The sequence below is a fragment of the Electrona antarctica genome, assembly GCF_951216825.1.
Source record: "Electrona antarctica genome assembly, chromosome: 7".
Taxonomy (NCBI): domain Eukaryota; kingdom Metazoa; phylum Chordata; class Actinopteri; order Myctophiformes; family Myctophidae; genus Electrona; species Electrona antarctica.
The window spans coordinates 31604378-31630059 of record NC_136812.1 but is presented as its reverse complement, the minus strand read 5'-3'; the positions used below and the strand labels follow the sequence as shown (position 1 = coordinate 31630059).

At 42.7% G+C, this 25682-nt stretch overlaps 1 protein-coding gene across 3 annotated transcripts in view; it reads left to right on the top strand.

The window, feature by feature from the left end:
* cc2d2a (coiled-coil and C2 domain containing 2A) overlaps positions 1-25682 on the top strand; it is a 36739-nt gene that overhangs the window by 4534 nt on the left and 6523 nt on the right. For 2 of the 3 annotated variants that reach the window (XM_079504859.1, XM_079504858.1), the window contains 23 exons: positions 1463-1543; positions 1648-1866; positions 3767-3926; positions 4881-5017; positions 5196-5327; positions 7087-7290; positions 8798-8904; positions 9835-9975; positions 11490-11646; positions 11846-12111; positions 12760-12937; positions 13492-13645; positions 14994-15141; positions 15568-15706; positions 16748-16951; positions 18704-18796; positions 18914-19005; positions 20546-20713; positions 21987-22089; positions 22432-22541; positions 23019-23115; positions 23870-23968; positions 25288-25464. In XM_079504859.1, coding sequence (XP_079360985.1) covers positions 1463-1543; positions 1648-1866; positions 3767-3926; positions 4881-5017; positions 5196-5327; positions 7087-7290; positions 8798-8904; positions 9835-9975; positions 11490-11646; positions 11846-12111; positions 12760-12937; positions 13492-13645; positions 14994-15141; positions 15568-15706; positions 16748-16951; positions 18704-18796; positions 18914-19005; positions 20546-20713; positions 21987-22089; positions 22432-22541; positions 23019-23115; positions 23870-23968; positions 25288-25464 — 3366 coding nt within the window. The remainder of the gene's footprint in view (positions 1-1462; positions 1544-1647; positions 1867-3766; positions 3927-4880; positions 5018-5195; positions 5328-7086; positions 7291-8797; positions 8905-9834; positions 9976-11489; positions 11647-11845; positions 12112-12759; positions 12938-13491; positions 13646-14993; positions 15142-15567; positions 15707-16747; positions 16952-18703; positions 18797-18913; positions 19006-20545; positions 20714-21986; positions 22090-22431; positions 22542-23018; positions 23116-23869; positions 23969-25287; positions 25465-25682) is intronic. The other variant, XM_079504860.1, reaches the window with a different exon arrangement.

Here is a 25682-nt window from a genome sequence, read left to right as displayed (position 1 = left end):
GAGAACCGAAATTGAATTATTTGAATGGGTACCCGGTACCTGGTACCCAAGCATGTTCGGTTCGGTACCTGCTTGGTCCCGAGGTTCGGGACCCACCCCTACTCCTGCACACTGTCTTCAAATGCAGTGAGTGAAGTAGTTTTTATAGGGCCTTCATCAGGCTATCTTTTATGGGTCTCGAGCTAAAACATTTGGGAACCACTGATCTACATTATCAGGCATATTTGTACTTTGTTGAATGATTGTGTTTTTTGAGAAATTATGAAAGAGCCTTTAAGAGTTATTATTTAAGATGACGACATCACCATAACCCATAACGCTGATTGATCTACGACGGAGAAGTACATGGGAAGTATTGGGAGATATCTTTGAATTCAGAATGAGACATAAGACATGGAAAATGTTCACCTCTCTTTGCTTTTATTTTTATATATTTTTTCTCCCTTTTTACAATACTACCTTTGTTTGGACATACTTGACTGAATACTAAATACCTGTCTGTTAGGTTGTTTTATACTCCGATATTCGATGTTAGCACAGACCTGTTGTCTGGGAGACCAAGCTGGGGCTCAACAGATGTCATATCACTGTACACTAGTTTCCTGTTTTCTAACAGTTAGTTAGTGTTGGAAGGGCCTCCTGGAACCCAGGAGATTACCTTTCCACTCATGAGGTATTGCTTTATGAAAGAAACCTCGAGCTGGAAGTCCTGTCTTTGTTTATATGTTTTTTTATTTCTTGATTTAAAGCTTTATATTAATGTATATAATGATGAGAAGTTAAGGCCACCTTGGGTTCACAATGACAATATTTGTACGACATAGGATAGCACAGATTATAATGACACGATAATTAGACTTAATGTTAACGAGCTACAGAACCCAATTAAGATAAGTAAATTGATAGTTGATAGAAAAAACCAATAATTAAAAATCATACAAATACTGGTTAAAACGGATAATATACACGGAAATAGATATTTGATGAATGACCATTGGATGTATGTGTGAGAAAGGAAAATAGGTGAGACTAAACTTGTATGAACATTTGTCATTGCTGTAATGTTAGTTAAGGCTATTATTGGTACTATCTTCTTGTCACATATTAAGGTCTGGTTATATTCATAAAAATATTAATGGTAATGAATCAACAGAATATCAATGTGCGAAAAACAGACTTTGCCAAAGCGAATGATTGACAACATCTTAGCATAGGACCTCAATCTATTTGGACTGGATGACTCGTTGCATTCTGAATGTTAACAATTGAAATGTAACAATTATATTGTACTGTGATGCCCGAGAGAACTTGCTTGTTCACAAAAACGGAAAAGAATAAAAAATAAAGTTTCAAAAAAAAAAAGAGTTATTATTTACAGTATATTAGTATTTTGTCCCTAGAGGCTTTGATGTTTGACTGTTGACTGGAAAAAATGCCAGCTTCATTCCCAATGTTTTTACAGGCTGACACTGACAGGCCGGAAGGAAATGACATTCCATTGGCTCTCAGCTCCAGGCTCAAATTCCGCGAGGCAGCGAAACGTGTGAGGCTTAAATACCATAAATAATAACAAGCTGCCGTCTATTTACCACATACCCTAAATGACGTAGTCAATTTGTTAAAAGTATTTTTCTGTTGCAAACGTAGGCAGAAACGGGCCAACCGACCACGGAAGAGGCGTTCAACTTCTTCACATTCAACTTCGACCCCGAGACTCCAGAGGAGTCTGACAGTGTCTCCAGAAAGGGGAAGAAACAGTCAAGACATGCTGCTGAGGACGGAGACGAGAGCGGAGATGGAGAGACAGAGGTGGAACGTCGAGAACGCAGACGAGGCGACAGCGAGGGAGAGGAGACCCAGCAGCAGGTGAGATCCAAAAGAATATAATAAAATAAAACACAAAACGTGAAGACTTGAACTCGCGATATTTCTTTCATGACTGATTTCAGTTGGTTACTAACCACATACAGTAAGCTCTATTTTACCCTTTCGTGTCGAGCAAAAGTTGCCGATCTAGAAGCTCACAAGTCGCCTGTCTGGGACACGTTCTCAACTTGTAGATCGGCTATTTCTGTAGATCTTTCTACACAACGTTCTTTTGATTTCTTCTCATAATGACATGGCCAAAATAAGGACACCATGTCGAAACGGCTTTAAACCTCCCAGATCTATGTATTATTATTATTATAAAAAAAATCTTCTTGCGTGTCTATGTTGTTGGTTTTTTGTGTTTTTGTTTTTGTTACTCTGTTTATCCCTCTCAGTCTGTCTCTCTATGTTTATTGTGAAAAAATAAACAATCACACCCGTGTGAACTGAGTGGTGTAAGGTCTTATATAGCCTGATCAGCTGTGGTCTGACGTAATGTCTGACGTAATGATTTTTGGTACGAACAGACAGACAGACAGACACGTAAACTAACAAAGCCAGTCGTAGGAGTGGTTTACACCACTCAAAAAGAGAGAAAAAACCCCTCCCAGATCTAGAGGCTGATAACCTGGTTAGGGGCATATACAGTACAGTACCTAACCACATGGGTACAATGATCAGTGAGTCTGGCTGGTTCAATTCCTGGAAGGCCGGTCCATGTCTGAATGTCTTTCCCGTTCTCTCTCAGCCGCATTTCCTGTCTCACTCTTCACTATCACTGTCAAATAAAGGCTTAAGTAATAAAATAAACAAACAAAAATGCTTCCAGATCTACCATGGAGCATGGGACCGTTTTGGGCATTAGCCAGACTGCAGCGTTTGCATGCGATGAGGAGTGAGCCACACTCCGAGGTATGAGAGACACAGGGTTTCCATTAACAAAATACTCTCCTCAGACCATAAACGTTTTGGCTTTTGGATGTATGTCCAACAAGCACCATGTGTTTGAATGAAATCAAGACCACTCCCCGCAAGATTTAAGATTTTCCTTTGTCTTGCAAGGCAGGTCTAGCTGTCCATCACTATATGGGTTGGATTGCTATTTGCTATGGACATAAGAGGTTTCTGCCCGACAGCGACAATATGAGGATCTCGTCTCAGTGCGTCCGGGTGGTGCAGGGGTAAAGTACCTGCCCACCATCGTGGTGACTGGACTGAGTTTGATTCCAGGAGCATAGGACAGTTTTGGGGATTAGCCAGACTGCAGCGTTTGCCAGTGATGAGGAGTGAGCCATACTCCGAGGTATGAGAGGACACAGGGTTTTCATGAACGATTCGATTCCTACACGGTGTCTCCGGTTTGGCAAGGCGCTCCAACGAAATCAGTTGGCCCCCTGTTCATGGGAGGGAAGCCGGGCGGGACAGTGATCTCTGTCACTGCACTGGTGACTCCTACATGTTAGCCATTAGCCATAATATATGGTGATTTTGATTACCTCAATGGAAATAAGCCATAATAAGTCTTGTGTTTTAGTTATGTGATATCATCACCAAATAGAATCAATCAATCAATTATATGTTCGCTGGGGACCCCCTTTAACCTCCCCTCAAGGATCCCTGGGGTCACTTGACCCCTTTGAGAACCACTGGTCTACACCCTCCCCAAGACCAAATAGTAGTGGTTGGCTGCGACAGGGTCTATACTGTACATACGAGGGGTAATTGTAATAACTATATTGCTCAGATAAATGTAAATAACGAATAAAGAGAGACATATGAGGATCGTTCCTCAACGTTGGTTTTGACTAGACTTCACAAAAACAAATGTGTCGCTCTTAGAGTGAAGAAGCTCCCCTGGTGCCAGAGGAATCATATGTGTCCTTTGTCCCGCTCTTAGAGTGAAGAAGCTCCCCTGGTGCCAGAGGAATCAGAGGACCTGTTCGTCATTGAACAGTCAACTCAGGACTTCTTGGAGCTCAGGAGAGCAGAGTACATCGGCTACCACAGACGTCTGCAGAGAGACAGCGAGCTGCTCTTCACCCCCAGCTACATAACAGGTACACACCTTCACATTTACAATGCAATACTGTCTGTACCTTGCTTTCCACCATTCAAAGTAGCTTGATATAGAATCTCAATTCTGGATGTGATTTTGGATATTGTACTATTGGCAAGTGTTCTATTCCTGTTTTTTAGAGTAGAGCTTAAAACAAACCACAACTGGACCAGTGACATTAGGGAATATTTTTTCTGAATTGGAAAATACTTTTTTAAAACCTTTATTTTTTGTATAAAGTAAAGTAACTAGTTACTTTCATAATTGATTAACTAGTAAAGTAAGTAGTTACTTTTTCAGACTAGTAACTATAACTAATTACATTTTAAAAGTTACTTGAACAACACCGGTTTATAGTAGGATACAGTTGGCATAACTGCTAAATAAGGGGAGAAAAAAAATAAAGTTTCTAAATTGTTGCAATGCAGTGCATTGTGAGCTTGTATATGTACAGTAAGATCTGCAAATTTCGCTTTCTTTGAGGTTTTATTTAGGGTTGTTGGAAATGTAAACAAAAACAATCACAGATTGCAATTACCGGTTCTGGAAAGTTTCAGATGATGGAAGGTTCTGGGTTTTACTCTTTGTAGTAAAAAGAGACATAATTGAAGGTTATTGTATGTCTCCGTTTCATAGTGTTTTCTGTGTTGTGGATTAAGAGAGATGCGTATGGGAACAATTAATCTCACTGCCATACACATGTGTACAGTATGTGATCATTAAAACTGTATCAATACATAGTATTAGTATTGGCATTCAGCGAAGGTGTGTGTGTGTGTGTGTGTGTGTGTGTGTGTGTGTGTGTGTGTGTGTGTGTGTGTGTGTGTGTGTGTGTGTGTGTGTGTGTGTGTGTGTGTGTGTGTGTGTGTGTGTGTGTGTGTGTGTGTGTGTGTGTGTGTGTGTGTGTGTGTGTGTGTGTGTGTGTGTGTGTGTGTGTGCGTGCGTGCTCCTATAGTCCCAGCTTCCAGAAAACTGCCTGAGAACATGCGGCCTCGCTATCTGGAGGACGAGGGCCTGTACGTAGGGGAGCGGCCTCCTGTGTTACGGTCCAACGAGAACATTCTGGAAAACCGCATCTTGAAACAGGAGCAGGTAAATTGATTGATTGGTTCTCAAAATACATACTGTATCAATTTGGGTGTCCTTTTCACAAAAAAACGTTTGAAAACCACTGTTCTAATGGATTCTAATACCAAATACCAGCAGCAGTAGTGATTGCTGCAATAGCTCCTCTCTAGACAATGTATTGACGGAACACTTTGCTGTGCAGGGGAACAAGTGGTTTGGAGATGATGGCAGGATCATGGCTCTACCCGACCCCATCAAGGAGTCCTCCACCAGACCTCCTCTGTTCCACATGGAGGAGGACCTGGACCCTGCTCTGCACGCTGTGTACAGGAAGGTCAGACATACTCTACCCCCTCTTCACCACATTAGTATTATTAGTATGTTATAACCTAACCCTCTGCACACTATACAGGAAGGTCAGACATACGACAGTTGCAACTTGCAACTGAACTTGGACCGCTTTTTTTCTTCAGTCGACACCAAAATAGCCGATCTATCTAGCCGGCTTTTTTTGGCTAGTATGCCCCCCAGAATAGGGACTGTCAAGTGGTTATAATATCCACAGACAGACTTAAACACTTTCAAGTCAACCTGGCGTTCCTATGTTGGGCAACGTTTAAAAAAATTACAAACATTGCCTATCTATAATTATTTAAATTTGTATAAAGTAGCTAAAGTAGGGCATTCATTTATGAAAAAGCCTAAAAAGATGAAGTGTGGGCCTGGGCCATGGCTCAATGGTCCAGGCACCTTGGCTGGTAATCCAGTCTGGCAGTGTGCCGCGGGTTCGACTCCCGATCCCGACGGCCTTTACTGCATGTCTTCCGCCCCATTTCTCTCCCCATTTCCTGTTAGCCTACTGTCTGCCCCCCCATACAAAATATAAAATAAAGGCGAAAGCCACAAAAAAAGTGTGGAGATATCTGCCTGACAGCGACAATATGTTTCTAAAGTATTATGGCCATCTCAAATTGGACCAGTTTCTGCCCTTCACCAGTTTACTAACAGCTGCTCAGCAGCTGATAGAGGGTTAGAGGCACAGGGGCAGCGCGGGTCTCGTAAACAGAGACCAGAGGGTGGTAGTAAGTCTTGTAAACAGAGACCAGAGCGAGGTGGTAGTTAGTCTTGTAAACAGAGACCAGAGCGAGGTGGTAGTTGCTCTTGTAAACAGAGACCAGAGTGAGGGTGCTAATTCATTGCCACATCTATGATTTCATCTGTACACAGAAAATTACACAACTGCAGCTAAAACCTCAGGGGTATCTAGGCTGCCAGGGGTGTTAATGCAAGCTCTGCTTCCTCTCCAATGTTATAAATGAAGTCACCGGACTGTAATGTCTGGATTTTCCGCCCAATTTAGTTTTCTTTTGGTTACCACGCTACTTATGGATTTAAGTCGCGTGGTAACCAAAATAAAACTCAATTGTCTAGGTCTAAAAACAGTTTCTGGGTGGGAATGTACAAGTGGAGGCACCCATGCAGTGCTACTTGGCAGTGTGTGATCTGTAATACCCAGAGAGAATCATCCTTGACTGTAAACCTGTGAAAAGTTGTTGCAGCTGTCATGGTCAGATGAAGTCATGGAGCAAACGAGAGCCTCAGATGACCGCCATGGGTGCCATGTTGTCAACACGTGACATTCATTACAGTTGGTTCATTCATTACAGGGACCCCCCGGGAGTCCCTGAGGGGATTCCAGGGGATCCCCAGCAAAATTAAGTCAAATTCAGTTTAACCCTATATACATTGGCTTTTTGAAAATAGACGGTCTACAAGCTCACAATGTGACACGTTGTAAGCTTGTAGATCTGCTATTTTCAATGTTTTATATTTTTGAAACAACGCAAATCTTGTGTGGCGGTGCCTGGCACAAAATATTTTCAGATGGGGTTCCGCAGCCAGGTGCTTATTTATTTGGGGGTCCTTCACATGGAAAAGTTTGAGATCACTGACTTAGACACCATGCACACAAACCTAAATCCATGCTCCTGGTAAGAATAAGCCCCCAAGTGTACAGCATGTCTGAATGAATGTTCTCGGCAGAACACTGCAACTGCATGTTATGATGAAGTGTGCCCTCCTCCGCCTTCCAGGCACTGAAGCGGGCCAATCTGTGCATAGCCAGAGCGGGGGACCCAGAGGGGGACTACCAGCTGGATGTGGATGTGTCGGGTCTCATCTTCTCCCACCACCCGCTGTTCAGCAGGGAGCACGTCCTGGCTGCCCGCCTGGCACAGATGTACGACCAGCAGCTAGACAGACTGCACAGCAACCTCACTGCACACCTCACTGACAAGGTGGGTACGACCAGCAGCTAGACAGACTGAGTGCCGTGCTACGAGCTTGTAGATCTGCTATTTTAGAAATATCGTGAAAACGTGTGCAAATGTTTTAATTCATTCTCTGCGAAGTACGAACATATTCGTACCCCCCAGCTATGGGACATTATCAGCCATGTACGAACATGTTCGTACCCCGTCATATACTCCGTCTACAGTATATAATGGTTGAGCCCCACAGCAGCTTTTAACGTTGATCCGGTTGCCATGCAACGCCTCCGTCAATACCAGCTATGGGACCTTACAACTGGTCTCCGTTTACCTCAGTTCAAAGCAGGATTAGCAAACCTCCATAAATCGGAATCTTCAGCCATCCAAAGTTCGGATGTAATTTGTGACTTTGTACCGCATCGCTCCCGACATCTAAACGTTTCTGGCGACAGGTAAATAGTGTGCACGAATGTAGCACACTACACGCCTTGTTAATACTTTTCATTGGTTAAATATTTAGAACCCCCACAGACACATGTAACCACTTTCAACCTGGCGTCCTGGCATGTTATATATGAAGAAAATCAAAGACATCTAAAATGTTCAGAAATGGACAAAATAGCACATCAAGCTCATAATGCATGGCATCGTAACGCTTTACGTGCTTGGCTAGTAAGTATGAGCTTGGCTGTTACGTATAAAATAGGCTATTTATGGGAAGGGAAAAAACACATACAAATGAAATTTGGACATACAAGGTTTCTGCCTGACAGTGGAAATATACAGCAATATTGTTGCTGTTGGGCAGAAACCTCTTATCTCCATATTCTAACATAGCAAAAGTAGCAGATCCACAAGCTTGTAGATCTGCTACTTTTGATGCTTTTTCATTTGAATCCTGAAAAGTAACATATGAGGTTTCCACCCGACAAAGACGGCATAACGATGAAGCAAGATTGGTCTGGAAAGGTTATTGTATTCTTTTTGGTCGTTATGGTAACGGTTCCAGCTGCTACAGTTTTGTCTAAATGTGTTCATCCCTGATGCCTAGCACGGTGGGGGTCGGGGGTGGGGTTTATGGTCACCAGGGGTGCTGTGGAACCAAAGTTCTCCAATGTCCTGATGCTTCATGACACTGATTAGGGGTTCATAGAGACGGAGTTGCGGTTTCAGAACTAGCAAGAGACATTTTGAATCATTGAACTGAACTATACTGGAACTCCTATATACACTGTAAAATCTTCAGTGTTCATTTTACTGAGTGTACAAAATGAACCAGACCAAAAGGTCTGAAAGTCTTATCTATAATTCCCTGAACCTGACGTTGAGAACCACTGCTTCAGACTGCACAGCGTGACTCACAGGATTCCCTCTTTAACGATTCCTCTGTGACCTGATTTCCGGTTTCTCACATTATTACTGTACGTGTTCACTGAAATATTGTCCCGTGTGTGTGTGTGTGTGTGTGCGTGTGCGTGTGTGTGTGTGTGTGTGTGTGTGTGTGTGTGTGTGTGCGCGCGCACACGTGCTGTAGCTAAACGGGCTGAGGAACGCCCTGCGGAACATGCTTGAGATCCACAGTGGCCAGGCCCTCAGCGAGGCCATGGAGACGAGGATACATGAGTACACGCTGGAAGTCAGGTGAGTTCCTCTGCAGAGGAAAAACACCATTCATCAAAGGATGTGTATTAGGGGTCATCGCCATGCTGGCTTATGGTGGACATATATTGTCAAAATTCCATTTTTGCCACGGACATACAAAATGTGTGGACACACACATCTCTTTTCTTTGGAAAAGAGATGTTTAATCTCACTGAGTTTTTGACTGGTCAAATAAAGGTTAGGCCAGTGATATGCATTTGGTCACTGACCCCTCATTTGATACCATTTGTATCTCTGGCTCTGGAACCCCAATCTAACACTGCAAAATCCTCATTGTTCATTTAACTCCCGAGAGTTACAGGATCTTGGTTCCTAATTACAGTATCAATCATATAGCTGTAGACTCCTGGGAACCCCCTCAAGGAACCATGGGGGTCCCCAGACCCCAGCTGGAAAACCAGTGGTCTAGGAGGCCCTTTGTCTAGGTCTGTAGGACGGGTGACATTGTAGCTCTGTCTCTGGGTGACATTGTAAGTAGCTCTATCTCATGTCTCGGTCTCTAGGTCTGGGTGACATTGTAAGTAGCTCTATCTCATGTCTCGGTCTCTAGGTCTGGGTGACATTGTAAGTAGCTCTATCTCATGTCTCGGCCTCTAGGTCTGGGTGACATTGTAAGTAGCTCTATCTCATGTCTCGGCCTCTAGGTCTGGGTGACATGGTAAGTAGCTCTATCTCATGTCTCGGTCTCTAGGTCTGGGTGACATTGTAAGTAGCTCTATCGCATGTCTCTGCCTCTAGGTCTGGGTGACATTGTAAGTAGCTCTATCTCATGTCTCGGCCTCTAGGTCTGGGTGACATTGTAAGTAGCTCTATCGCATGTCTCTGTCTCTAGGTCTGGGTGACATTGTAAGTAGCTCTATCACATGTCTCGGTCTCTAGGCCAGGTGACATTGTGGCTCTGTCTCACAGGAACACACGTCAACTGCGGGACAGGGAGCAGGAGAAGGACAGGGCACTGCTGAAGAACATAGTGAAGCTTTGGAAGGAGCTCAAAGTTCTGAGGGACTTCCAGAGGTTCACCAACACCCCCTACAAACTCTACCTGAGGAGGTAAGGGAAAATAATACAGACTACAGAAAAAAGTGTCCCCGAGTCTGACCCACTGTTTGGAAAACAGTGATTTAGGGTTAAACCGCACATGGTGTCTTCTAAGCCCAGGCACACAGAGAGAGCTGCTTTTTCAACGGGATGGAGCACTTCCAAAAGTTGAGAAAAGTTCAACTTGGGTGAAATGAAATGCATGTCGTGTGATCTGCTTTTTCAGCCAGTGCACTCAAAAGGTACCATGTGCTCTATTATTTTGACACATAAAACTATGCATGAACACACACCCTTAGTCTAAATGTGTGTGGCTGAATAAGTCTATCCCCAAACTATTAGCATGCAAGTTGAGTAATTGGACACTTGGACAGCACATGAGGTGATTTTCTGCCAATTTTAGTTTTGCAACAAGAGATTTGCTATCAATGAAAGCATTGATTATGTGATGCATCAACATTCAACATTAGCATGTGTCTCCTGATAAGCTCACACAATACAGTCTGTAGGTCTCTTTTTAACGAGCCAATAGAGACTTTTACACACTTCTATTGTTCTGTCTGGCTTACATATTTACTGGGTTCTAACTTTGAATTAAAGCTGTCCTTGTTAATAAATATTGATTTGTCCAAGAAAACCACACTGATCTCTTTTTGCAGTAGATTTATGTTCCGTTAATAACAAAAGCCCCTGTCTTTATCATGGTAATCTATCGGTGCTGGTGTCTGGTCCTAACAAATAGAGTACCGAAGTCCTGACATCACTCTCACTACTCCTGGGCCACAGTTATTTTTTGCATTGAAATATTGGCGATATGACATTTCTGGACGTATATTATACATATTAATTGCTGTTATGACCGATAACCGATATAAACCGATGTCTATGATTTTATAAATCGTACTCTTTTTTGTCTCCACTGTCGATCACTGTTGATGCTTCATATCCATTGAGTAAAAAATTCCAGGGTGATTTGTTTATTTTTGGAACACAGTTTTTATATGACGACATCTAAGATTAGCATATGGGATTTCGAATAGAAAGTGTGGTGCGCACTTATCATTATACATCATCTCATGAACAACTGAATTTATGTGATTGGTTTAGCCCATTTGCTCGTCTACATATGACGTAAATTTTCCATCCATTGTCCATGGCATTTAATGTTTGTGTTGCCACAAATGTACGTCATATTTGGCGGACATTTGACCTAATTTCTTCCTTCATCGTCAATGGCAAATATTGAGACATGTGGGGACAAGATTTACGTCATATTTGAGGCAAATATCATTGTCAATGGGAATGTAATGTTTGTGTACGACAAAAATACCAATTTGCTTGTCTACATATAACGTAAATTCTCCATTCATTGTCAATGGGAATTTAATGTTTGTGTAAGACGAAAATCTACACTAATAGCTGAATATAGGAGGGGCTAACTGTAAACCCAGGGGGATAGCGGCCTCTCTGGTGCTCTATGTATGGCCTTTTATTGATTGATGGATTGGGTTTTTTGGGTGCTCCAGAGAGGAGGTGGAGAGGTCGTCAGATGAACAGCAGTATGAAGCAGAGATCTTGGCAGAGGTGGTAGAGCTGGAGACGGAGCAAGAAGAGGACTATCAGAGGAGACTCACAGAGTACAGGAGACAGCTGGAGGAATGGAAGGCCTGGAGAAGGAAGCAGGTAGACTACTGGGGAATATTTCACATTAGGGACAAATCTGAAAGTTGAACCTTTCGGGCAGGCCTTTAGATTTATGGTTTAACTTTATGGTGATTGGTTGGCTTCAGAAGAACTATAATTGGGCATGTTGTGCCGTCACATTTTTTTTTAATGTTGTTTAACTTAACCAACACATACACATTCTTACGTTAACTTACAGAAAGCCAAAAAGAAGAGGAAGAAAAAGAAGAGGCGAGATCAGCCTCAGGATGAGACTGAGGAAGATGATGAGGACCAGGAGGAGAGCGAGGCGGATGTCGAGGAAGGGCCTCCCAAGCCCGAGCTTCCGGAGAAGCCAGACCTCGGGGGTGTGGAGGAGCGGGTCCGAGACAAAGCCTCCAGAATCCGCAGGAAACCAGGAGAACCCATCCTGCTCCCTGAGCTGACCGCCTCCGGAAACATCACCGCCAGTGACCAGTGCCCCAGGTATGTACTGTACATCATTCTATAGAGCTCTAGAAACATCACCGCCAGTGACCAGTGCCCCAGGTATGTACTGTACATCATTATATACTATAGAGCTCTAGAAACATCACCGCCAGTGACCAGTGCCCCAGGTATGTACTGTACATCATTATATAGAGCTCTAGAAACATCACCGCCAGTGACCAGTGCCCCAGGTATGTACTGTACATCATTCTATAGAGCTCTAGAAACATCACCGCCAGTGACCAGTGCCCCAGGTATGTACTGTACATCATTCTATAGAGCTCTAGAAACATCACGCCAGTGACCAGTGCCCCGGGGATGTATGTAGTGGTTCCTTAACGATGTAATGGGTTGGGATCCATTTTCAAGATTTCCTTCATTTCCTGAAAATTAACATTTTGGAGTTAGCTGGTTTCTGCCCAGAGATCATTTATATTGTATTAACATACTCTATCTAAATTACATTTTATTCATAAAATTGTGCTGCAAAATTGTGATGAATTCATAATGTATTTTTCTAAGTTCGGGTCCCGGGAAGACACCAAATGTATCTTGAGCTGAAAAGGTTTGGGAACCCCTGTTAGAGAGACAACGAGAGGGGATTTTCACAACCCACATGGCATGTGTTCGTGTTCCTCTCTGCAGGGCGGAGGTTGCTCGACGGGAGGACGTGGCCAAGCGTTCCCTGTTCGTCAAGGTCATGTACAACGACAAGGAGGTTTCCAGGACGGACAGCCGCTCCCTCAACTCTGACTTCAGGGTCCACTTTGGTCAGATCTTCAACCTGAAGATCGTCAACTGCCCTGAAAGCATCAAACTGCAGGTACAAAGACATGGAGCGAGAGATGGAGCGACAGATAATCAAACTGATCGATTTAATTGATTATTTAAAAAAATATGCCTATAGAGCACTGGTTCCCAAACACTGGGTCGGGACCCATTTGTGGGTCACGGAAACATTTTTATGGGTCCCTTTATTTGACAGCCCACACATCCAAACAGAAAAGTCTGATTGCATTAAACAATGTTAAACTCACTTTGCCACTTACTTTATGCATGCGCATAGCGGCATACCCTCTATGTCCAAAAATTTTAACCATTTTTTTAATTCAAATAACAAACCAAAAAGAAATAGAACAGAAAAAAGCGTCACCATTATTCAATTAATGGAAAATGTAATATAGTGGAGACCTGTGTTCCTTGTTCATTCCTCCCTTTCTGTGCTTGTTTAGCTGTTGGACTAAATATCAATTAACATTTAATAATAGGAAAAATAATGTCATTTGCCATTTGGACTAATCCCCACATGTCACTGGGTGACTTTGCTAATATATGATTTGTGTGTTTGTGTCTGCGTGCATGTGTGTGTGTGTGTAGGTGTTTGAGGAGGTGGGTGGGTCTCACAGCCTCCTGGCGGAGGTGTTTGTTCCAGTTCCAGAGTCGTCTGTGCTGACAGGCAGCGCTTCCTCCGAGGAGCAGGAGTTCAGCAGCAACCAGCGGGTCATGTTTGACCATGAAGCTGTCGGAAGCGGTGAATGGAACACACACACACACACACACACACACACACACACACACACACACACACACACACACACACACACACACACACACACACACACACACACACACACACACACACACACACACACACACACATCATCATCATTTAATAGCCCATTAAGGGTTGTTGTGTGAGATTTTTCAATGATTTTTTAATGTCCAAAGTATAAAAATAGTTCATAAATAGTTTCACACACTTTGTGTTGTTAGTTGGCAATTATAAGTTGCTCTGAAGAAGACCAAGAATACCTAGATTGTAAATGTAATTTTCTTGCTGTCTATTTAAGGGAAAATCAAGTTTACTCTAATGAAAGTCAGAAGAACTCAATGAAACATTGCAAAAACCTTACGCGGTCACCTACAGTACGTAGCAGGGGTGTGTGTAAACAGCAACCACCTAAATTTAGAACAAACATGGGAAAGTTCTAATTCTACTTACTACTCTGCCACCAAAATGTGGAATGCCCTAACACCATCCATAACCCGTGTTCCACGCTATTTCATCCATGTTTTGATGCTGCTTAATACGCTAAACCCGCTATTTGTTTTATGTGTTTAATTCGCCGTTTTTTAATAATTAAAAAGAAGCTGCGGCTTTGTCACAGATCTGGTGACGAGACCGTCGCGTTATGATGACGAAACCGGAAATCAATGCAAGTGAACGGTCGTTTTGACTGGACTACAGCAGCCCTCACAGCCTGTTGTCGTTTCGCATCGCGATGGTCGCATGTTTTTCTCTTCAACAACAACACATGGGACCATTTTCAGGCGGGTTTCCATGGATCAAAGCTGCAAATACTTTGGCATATGCTCCAAAGGTAATAAAACAATCCCGGCAGCCTAGGTAGTTTGGATATATGAATTTAAACTAAAGCCCTTAAAGTGTTAAAGGATGTATAACACTAGTTCTTTCAAAATTGTCCTGAAAAAACATATATCAGGAGACCACAACTTCACAAGGGGAGGTAAATGTACTTTTCGTATAGTGAACCTAGAGTGTTTGTATTGCAATTTTTGACATGTCGTGTTAATTTTGTTTGTTTTGTTGTTTTTTAATTGAATACATGGGACCACAATGGAAAGTCCCCAGGACTATTTTGTGTTATCCTTTTACCTTTAAGGTCTGACTGTACCATGTGCGGTTTACATTTATGACTAATGAAGTATTCATATCAATAAAATAAATTAAAACCTTCCCATTCCCCATGATGTCCAGTGCCGTCGTAGACTGCAGTGTGGTATTCAGAATGTACTGTAATCGTAATGTTCCCTTCCACTCACTTCCACAAACTGTCTTTGTGTTTTACCCCTGTCAGACGTACCCTTCTCGTTCGAGGCTGACGGCGGCAACAAGCAGACCCTGTTGACCTCTGGGAAGCTGTCCTGCTGTGTGTCATGGGGCATTGGAGAGGATGACGTCCCCCTCGCCCCGCCCATGTCCCAACAGCCTGGCGCCATGCATGGGTAACATCATGTCATTTGTTCCTTCACTGTAACATCCTCCACACACAGGAACACTTTTCACTCTTTGAGTTACTGCAGTGCAAAGATCACATTGATAACATTTTTACATAAACAAAATAATAATTTAAAAAAAGGATGTGGAAATAATTGTCATAATTTTGTTGAGTCCAGAATGACCATTATCAAATGACATGTTCAAAGTCTTCTGTTTTCTTTGGGTACGGCGATGTCTTCCCTAAATATGCTTGGAGGCAACCCTCACTTGTAGACGACATAAATGCTGCGTTTGCGTTAATGAATCAGGGAAATAACAATACTTATACAGAGGTAGAGGTGTAGTATTATGTGCAGCGAAACACATTGAGAGCCTTGTTGTTGTTTACTGTGTACATTAAGTTATCTCTGTGTGTCTGTCTGTCTGCCCAGTGGACTGAGGCAGCCGGACATGGTCTCGTTTATCGGGGTGTCCGGACTCAATGACATGAAGAAAATCGGAGAGTGGGCCACGGAATCACGGCTGGACCCCAACGACCCCAAAAACGCTGCCATTATGCAGCTGCTAAAAGTGGGTAGCTGTACTAACTAGTCTACACAGTAAAATCCTCTTCATTTCACTTCATTTGTCCATTTCTAACTCTGAAACCTTATTAACATTATTCACTTTTAGAGTTTCGATATATATCCCTATATTCAGAAAATAATCATTGCTATTAGACTAGAGTTTTTGTTCACTAACAGGGGTATCCCTCTCTCTTTTTAGTAAACAAAATACATTTTCAGGTCGAGATACCATTATAAAATTTAAGCTGATAAATGGGTCAACAGTCAACACACCTTTTTTTTCTTTACTAAAGAGCTGACGCGGGGAGACCGAATGTTTCTATAGATCTGTCTGTCTGTCTGTCTGTCTGTCTGTCTGTCTGTCTGTCTGTCTGTCTGTCTGTCTGTCTGTCTGTCTGTCTGTCTGTCTGTCTGTCTGTGTCTGTGTCTGTGTCTGTGTCTCTCTCTCTCTACTATCAGAGTATAGAGTTTTACGTTCGTTTTTCACACGCAAAACCTAATTGTTTTAACCAGAAAATATCACATACCCTACCTTTAACACTAAAGATGCTCCATCAGTGTGTGTCTGGCTCCAGGTGGCCAGTAGCGGGGAGGTGACTGCTCTGTGTGTGTCTGGCTCCAGGTGGCCAGTAGCGGGGAGGTGACTGCTCTGTGTGTGTCTGGCTCCAGGTGGCCAGTAGCGGGGAGGTGACTGCTCTGTGTGTGTGTGGCTCCAGGTGGCCAGTAGCGGGGAGGTGACTGCTCTGTGTGTGTGTGGCTCCAGGTGGCCAGTAGCGGGGAGGTGACTGCTCTGTGTGTGTGTGGCTCCAGGTGGCCAGTAGCGGGGAGGTGACTGCTCTGTGTGTGTGTGGCTCCAGGTGGCCAGTAGCGGGGAGGTGACTGCTCTGTGTGTGTGTGGCTCCAGGTGGCCAGTAGCGGGGAGGTGACTGCTCTGTGTGTGTGTGGCTCCAGGTGGCCAGTAGCGGGGAGGTGACTGCTCTGTGTGTGTCTGGCTCCAGGTGGCCAGTAGCGGGGAGGTGACTGCTCTGTGTGTGTGTGGCTGCAGGTGGCCAGTAGCGGGGAGGTGACTGCTCCAGAGTACTTCCGTCTGGAGCAGCTACAGGAGGAGTTTAACTTTGTGACAGATGAAGAGCTGGAGGGATCCAAGAGGTTCCGTCTGATCCGCCTGAGGAACCGCGAGGTGGCCGAGTTCCGCCACTACAAGCACGTCCCGTCGCTGGAGAGGGAGGTCACAGACAGGGTGTTCCAGGTTAGGATACTTCAGCACTTACTCTTTTCTTATTTTAGTCATTATGCCAAATTAATACCTCCCACACATGATGCGAGGCAGTCATAGACCGTAAAAATGAATGGACAAAGGGAGCCCCATTAGTTTCTACAGACCGTTTTGAAGCCAAATTCGGCAAACTGAAATCCACCATCTTTGAACTTCCGGAACCCGTAATGAAACTGGAAACAACTGCTATTGGCTGCATCCGCAGCGAGGGCGGGTCTCAGTAGAACCAGTAGAAACCATACCCTACTTTATCATTCATTTTAAAATTAATGGAACCATAATTTACTAAACGCATATCATGATGATTTTAAAAATACTTTAAACTAGCGAATGAAAACATAAAGTGTTTATGAAAATGTTTACTAAGGCAATACAATCAAGTGTAAAGTCCAGCCAAAAGCTTGTTCACTTCTATTGAGAGTATTTTGTATTGCAGCCAGCACTGCTCTGCAGAAGGTGAAATAGTGACATCTGCTGGGCCATTAATAGGAATGGGGGTTTGCCCACTTATTTCAATGTGACATGTTGTGAGCTTGTAAATCTGCTATTTGCACTATTTTTAAAACACTTTGAAGATCTTAAAGGACCACTTCACCCATTTTCAACATCTTCATCTAATTGGTCCTTGACTCCTTAGTAATACTCATTATAATATTTATGACTACCGGTATTCAGTTTGTGTCTCAGAGGAGAGCTGTAGACAGTTCAGAAGCTTGGCTACCAGTGACATCATCTGTAGGCAGGTTTGGTCATTTCAAACTTGTTTAAATCTTTGAGGGGTGCCAGCCCCTCCTATGTCCAGCTTTGAGGGTTTGTGTGAACACAAACATTGGCTGATGATTGGCTGATCATCCCATAGCGATGATTTGATTGGCTGAGCAAAGTACATATTGAGGATAAAAGTGAGGGCAGAAAAGTGAAGATGCCAAAAGTGATTGGCCGGAAAGAGATTTGTGATGATTTGATTGGCTGAGCACGGAATGTGGTGTATGATGATGTATGATGATAAGCACGCCCCTCACTTCACAAGAGTGTTATCTTTATAAATGCAACAACAAATACTAAAGGCTTAGAAAGGCTGTAGGTGGAATCCCCATCGATAGTGTAATTGGTAGACAGATTTCTGAACTGTCCATAGTCCACTAGTGAGGCACATAGTGTGTATGGAAATCTTATTATGAGCATTAGTGATGACCAATGATATCATATTATGATGATTGTAGATGAAACTGTATTACGAGTCCGACCCTTGAAATCTACCCAGTGTTTAACCTGCATTCAGCACCTTTGGCCATAAAGAATGTTTTAGGAGAGTAGGGGATACATTAGTGTCCTCACTGTCCTGTGTATAAAGCTATTATTGTATAGTAGTGATGGGAGATTAATCGGCAAACACATCGGTATCGGCCGATTCTAGTTGTTTTCAGATTAATTAATCGGTCCGATTAGCCCAAAGTAACAGCTTGAACAGATCTACAAGCTCACACTATAAAATATAAAGGTATTTAAGTTAAATCTGACTTGCCTAAGCCTCCAGTGCAGATACCCTGTTACGTGTATTTTTCAGAATGGACAAAATTATGATCATTTTTCAATACATAATGAGATCATATTGACATCGGTAATATCGGTTATCGGCCATAACAGCAATTAATTATATCGGATATCAATATCGGCCAAAATGTCTCCCTATTGTATATGTTTTTTGTCTAAAACTAATTTCAGGATTATGAGAAGAGACTGAAGGACGGAGAAATAATCAACACCAAAGATCACCTGGACTCACACAGAGCCTTAGTGGCCAGGTACCTTCAGAAGGTGAGCAGATTGGTCATTCACCGCCATTGATCAAGTGTCTTGGTCACTACTATCACTGACCACCTTTAACCCTGTATCTGTTGTTGTTGTTGTTGTTGTTGTTGTTGTTGTAATTAGATCAGAGAAGCGGTCCTCAACAGATTCCTTGTGGCCAAGCATCACTTCATCCTTTCTGACCTGATCGTAGAAGAGGAGGTTCCAAATATTGGGTAAACATTGTAAACATTACATTCTATGGCTTAAATTTAGATTTGTCTAACTCTAACCTATTCACAGCCATGACATTGAACAGGCCTCTGCCCGCCTCTGAAATGCCACCAAAGTCATGCTGATAAGTTCACCCAGACATACCCCTGTGACTTCCCCGGGGACCGGGGGTAGTGTACACATTTATTCAAACAGGAATACCATCATTTCTGGTTTTCAGTCATGAAATTGTCCTTGAAACATAACATTCTTCACTTCAGGAAATGAATCGGGTTGATACTAATAGCAGCCATAAACCACACGGGCGTGCCAGGCCCACTACGTTGAGCATGCATCATGGATATTGTAAGAACACAGAGAATAGGCAAGCAATAGGCAGGATGGGAAACTTTCTCTGTAAATATACAGATTGTAAGTCTAAATATGTCTTGAAAGGTACATGAACAGCATGAGTGTTTTCCTTGTAAGTCATTGTTTGAGCGGTCCAAGGATACGTGTCAGGAAAGCAATTTATAGGATTCTGCCAATGTTTTCTATTCACTTTCTACTCCAGTTCACAAACAAATAGTTTGGTTGAGTCATGCTGGGTTCTCTTGAACTGTAGGATGTCTGAGAAATGCTACATAAAGCTGTCATGACGACAGGCAGGCTGTGTAGATCACAGGATGATGTCAGAATATTTTGACTCTTGTCTCGCTCTAAGCTGTTTGATGATGGAGTAAACATCGCATTCTCCTGGCTGCACAAACCCTTTTCTTTGGATTGTTTTTACAGCTGCCATTTTTTTTAATCTACTTTCACAACATGTGGATGCAAAAATTTGAATATTATATATGAAATATGTTTGTTTTTCAGCCTTCATTACATTTGTATTGATGTCATAATCGTACTGTATGGATGGATGTACTGTGTGGACTATGAATGTGATCATTAATAGTTATTCTAGAATGTGACTTCATTTTCTTTGTCATCTCATGATTTTTTAAGTTTTATTACATCATCTCTTATGTTCCATTTCCACTTTTCTTATCAGTGGTAAACATCATGGGTATGTTCATAGACTTTATTTGTATTTTCCCTGAATGTGTACCCTTTTAGTTCCCACTTTTAGTGCCCACACACCCCACAAACTGTAGCATTAGTCCTTTGTCATAGTGTAGTATTCTAGACTGCTACTGTAATAATCAAGCTGGGAACCCATTCGAAAAAGAGTTAGTTTTTGCCTCTGGGGGCACCACCTCCCTTTGTGTAGAAACAGGAAGTCTGTTTGGCTCCTCCCCTGTCTTAGTCCACTTTCTCCCGGGTGCTTCTGTGTTTATTCCTACTAACAACACTACATGTTTATGGCAGTGATGCTGAGAAATTAGGTAATAAATAACCCCAGTCCTGTTTGAATTCCACTGAGAGTGTAGTGTTAACATGTAGTAAAGTAGAGAATGATCTATTATTGTTTTGTTGAAAACGCATCATATTTCCTGAGAGACACTATAAAGTTTTGTGGGGGTTCGCTGAAAACTGAATCTCTCTGTTTGTGATGGTCAGGATTCTGGGACTGAACCTCTTCAAGCTGGCCGAACCCAAGCGACCACTGAAACCTCAGAGGAAAGAGAGGAAGAAAGTGACGGCTCAGAATCTGTCTGACGGAGACATCAAACTCCTGCTTAACATCATCAGGGCCTATGATATCCCTGTCCGTAGGCCGTATGCCAGGTATGACACCCCTGTCCGTAGGCTATATATGGTCAGTGGCGGCCTTATATATGTTTCAATCGTTACAATTGAAATGGGCCTCGAGCCTCCAGGGGCCTCCAAAAGATAATAGTAGTAGTAGTAGTAGTAGTAATATTGCATTGCATCGCAGCCTTCCAATCAGCCGTGTCAATTATTCGGCCTCATCCTGTACGTCTACTTACCACTAGTTGGTAGCAGCTAATAATCACTGTCATGTCACGTTGACCTGTGTTGTTTGTTTGTAATTGTTCCCACTTCCTAGTGTGTGCACTCACTGCACTAGCAGCTGCGATTGCATCATTGTATAGCATATGCTGCCTCCCAGTTATACCTTACAGTAATTTCAAGACAAAGTAAAATTGTTTAATCAAGCTGCTTTAGTGTATTTTTCTACTTGGCTGTGCTGTATGCTGTTCATGCTATGAAGTCCGATAATACACACTGACACACCACAAAAATAATTCTTATTAATTATTAAAATTATGACGTCATGAACGGGGCCTCCCGATCCCTGTATATATATGCCAGGTATGACACCCCTATGACATCCCCGTCTGTAGGCCATATGCCAGGTATGACACCCCTATGACATCCCCGTCTGTAGGCCATATGCCAGGTATTACTAGCCTGGCACAGCCAGTCTTCATCTGCCTTTGCAATGCAATATCCATGCAGTGGTATTAGTGTCGTTACGCGAGGCTAAGGTACCAGTAAGACGCCCTGAGGGCAAGAAGCGACCTCGGCCTAAAGGGCGAGGTCGCATGCACACATCCGCCTGGGTGACGGCAGACTGCTGGGCGAGTGCTAGCGCTTTGGCATGGGGGGGTCAGATCTACAGATCATCAATATATGGAGCGTGTCTTGATTGTACAGGGTTTGTACAGGGTTCCATATGTTGGTCAGACCAACATATGGAATGTCAGAACAGGTCAGCTCCATATATGGAGAATAGATCTAAGGGTGGTAGCAGGGGCAGTGTCTGGAGTGTACAGGGTTTGATGAGGTCAGATGAGGTCAGATCAACATATGGAATGAATTCTGTATTGACCATATATGGAGGCATGATGGACGGGAGATGCAGGTTTTCATAGTAAACTGCGGCCTACAGTCGCAATTACCTTAGTATTTTGTCAGATGAGGTTGATTATGTACAGTAATTGCTATGCACCATTTTTTGTTTATCTCGGAAGGAAGCTCTTTGGGTGATCTACAAATGGGATGATTTTAATCCAGATTTAATTTGGTATTACAGCAAACCACTGTCATCAAAATCAGCTCGAACTTTCAGCGAGTCGTTTGAGGCGGGCCAGCCTTCCCAGAGTGTTATGGCAGGCTGTGATTGGCTCCTGGATCAGGTACTGTGTACACATGGAGCAGACAGCTAGCTGCAGATAGACCCTGACTGAAAATATGATTTCTCTTCTGGCTGGTGAGCCTGGTGTTCTCTTCACTACCGAGTACAAAGCACTGATTTTGGTCTACAAAGCCACCGGGAACAAACTCACCATTGCATTTAGAAATGCAGACTCATCCCAATTTTCCCCCATAATGTTGCATTTTTAATTTTGATAGCATATTATTGTTTAGACGGATGCACTACTCTGTCTCTCTGCATTTTATGTAAGTGATTGCCTTGCTTATTGTAAGTTGTTGCTCTGGATAAGGCTTGAATTGTAATCGTCATGTTGGTATCTTAGGTACAAGTGAGACCGTTTGTGGAGGTCACCTTCCAGCGAACGGTTCTTCAAACCACAACTGCAGATGGACCAAACCCCTGCTGGAATGAGGAGCTGGAACTTCCTTTTAGGTTAACAACTGTGTGACTTTCTGTAATTATATTTACGTAAATTACATTAGATATAACTAGAGGATAGTACCAGTGGAAAGCAGTGTATGACTTGGCATAAGTTGTGATTCACACATTCTTAAACCCCAACTTGAATTTCGTTTAATTTGTGTCTTGCAAAAACCTGGGAATTCTTCTAGTTAAATATAAATCAGATTTGAATTTATATGAGATCGGTTTTGCCGTTTATGTTAGGGCAATATATGAAGGCAAAGCGAAGCCAATATCAAATCAGCTTTAAGCACCACTTCATTTGTGAATTAATGTAAATGTAAAAATGTTCTAACTGACTAACTTTGTAAGAATGCACAGACAAGCTGAAGAAGAGCCTTCACGTCATTCTAGGAAGTTATTAAAGTTTTTCATGGGAACCAGCAGCAGTTACAAAACCCACGGATGAGACGTGTTTAATAACAGTTATTTGTTGTTCCACCCTAGCGCTCCAAACGGTGACTACAGCACGGGCAGCCTGCAGTCCAATAAGGACGAGGTCTTCATCAACATCTTTGATGAGATGATTTATGAGACGGGAGTGGTGAGTCTACAGTATCAGTATGTCACATCTGGAACACATGGGTCACATTGCCGGGAGGTGACTTCAGTCGTCTGGAAATGCATCACGCCAGCGTGAAGCTTTAACCACTTAAACCCCAGCATCCTTATTGTTGGGAAAACGAAATGAAAAAACAATGAAAAACAAGTGTATTTCTTTATTTTAACGTTATATTACCAATACAATCTTAGTGTTTTGCCAATTATTACCTATAGGTTGAGAACCACTGCTTTATGATCTTCATGATCAACAACTTAAAGCTGCAATCGGTCACTTTCATGTCGTACCTGGGATTTGGCCCTGAGGTGGACGAAATTCTACCTTTTGAGCTACAGAAAGCTTGTTTGAGCTGATGTGAATTATGCTTTGACTTGCACGCAGTACCTCTTGTCAACCAGTAGTGGCCCTACCAGACCACAGGATCTAAATGTCTCAATAGAAGAGCAGGTGGCCAACTACAACCACTACAGTTTTTTTTTAAATATTGTGTTAATATACTTATCATACAGATTAGTTAAAATAACGTTTTAATTCACGTTATTGATTGCATCTTTATGCCTTAATTTATAGTTTTGAAGGATTAAAAAAAAATAGCTGATCTACAAACTCAAAATGTGTTGTAAAATGCTTGTAGATCAGCTATTTTTTTGGGCTATTTTCCATAATCTTTGCTTATAATGACAGGCCCAAAATAGGGATGCCAGGTTGAAAGTGGTAAATTCCTTCTCACCACCAGGATGACGCAGACAGAGGGCCGTCGGTACACACCCGGGTGGAGAAACACTGGCTGGGCTGTGTCAAGATCCCCTTCAGTACCATCTACTCCCATTCCAGGGTAAGTCTTCCTTGGTTTATTACTTTATTAATGACTTAGTTAACAGTGGTCCCTTGTACTCAATTCATCAGTAATACATACATAACGATACAAGCTTCAATGGCAGCTAAAAGTATGTTGTCACTGTCGGGCAGAAACCTCTTATGTCCATATTAACCCATTCAGGCCTGACGTCGAAATTTAAAAAAAATGATTTCTAAATCATGACAATTTTCTGAAAGATTTGAGGCACATTTTAACGATTTTTAAAAAATAGCAGACCTACAAGTTCATAGCGCGCCACTCGGTGGCGCGCTATGAGCTTGTATATCTGCTATTTTTCAATAGCTAAATTATAACATAATGTATGTAACCACCAAAAGGGGTTAAAACCTTTTGTGTTTTTTCGTAAATCTATGCCCTACTTGATCATACTACAGCGTCACACAGATCTAGCAGATCTACAAGCTCGAAGTGCGGCGCAAAGCTCTGAGCATGTAGATCTGCTACATTTGCTGTTTTTGAATTTAAATCCTGAAAAGTAACAGTTTTGGACATATGAGGTTTCCACCCGACATAGACGATATATTATACAGTATACAGAAAAAGGAGGGGTGGGCTGGGGTCAGGGTGAAGAGGAGGTGGGCTGGGGTCAGGGTGAAGACCAGGTCAGGGTCAGGGTGAAGAGGATGCCCAATTGTACTTTGAGGTCAACCATGCTTTCAAGGTTTGGTTTTGAGTTTGGGTATAGGGAGTCGAGGTCTTGAATGTCTTTTGGTAAGCCATTCCACATTTTGGTGGCAGCATAGAAAGAATACAGGTCACAAGGGACTACATTATTTTCGCTCCTATGCCACCAAAATGTGGAACACCCTACCAACAGTCATTAAGACATGCGAATCCCTTGACTCCTTCAAAACCGCTCTCAAAGGGCACCTACGGACGGCTGCAATTCGAAACTGGCCTCCGTAAAATCTGAATCCCCCCCACCGCCCACCCCCTTTTCTCCTCACTGTATATTTTTCTTTTCCCTTTTTACCTCCCTTATGATGAATTCCTGTTCTGTTCTTTGACTATATAGAAGTGTCTATTTGTACGTCTTGTATGTTTTGATGAATTGAACAAGGTGGACCCTCTTGTAAACAAGTGTAATGCTTAATTGGGTCATCCACTCACAGTTAACAGTCTTTGTATTGAGTTTGTGCTTGAAATGTACTGTAATTCTGCAAACTGTTAATAAATATTTCAATCAATCAATCAAAACACATTTCCTTGCATGGTCATCCGTTCTTGTGTGGCCGAAATTGTGGCTCATTTGGTTTCCTGTTGCCATTGGACAGATCGACGGCACGTTCAAGGTGGACACGCCGCCGGTGCTGCTGGGCTACAGCAAGGAGCGCAGTCTGGGGAGCGAGGGAGGTTATGACGCCATACGCAGCCTGAGCGAGGGAGCCTTCATCACACTCTTCATCACCATCGAACCCCAGCTGGTCCCCGGGGAGTCCATCAGGGAACGGGTAAAAGCCCTCCTCGCCCATGGCTTCATAGTTTATGCTCAAGATTTTTATATAGTAGACTATAGACTAGAATGAATGGACTATAAAGAATAGCAGCAATAAGAAACAATAAGAAAGAAATAATAGAGAATAGCAACAGTAAGAGACAATGACAAATTGTGTACATTGGTTATAGCATGTACCGTAGATTTCATACATTGGTCATAGCACGGTTGAGG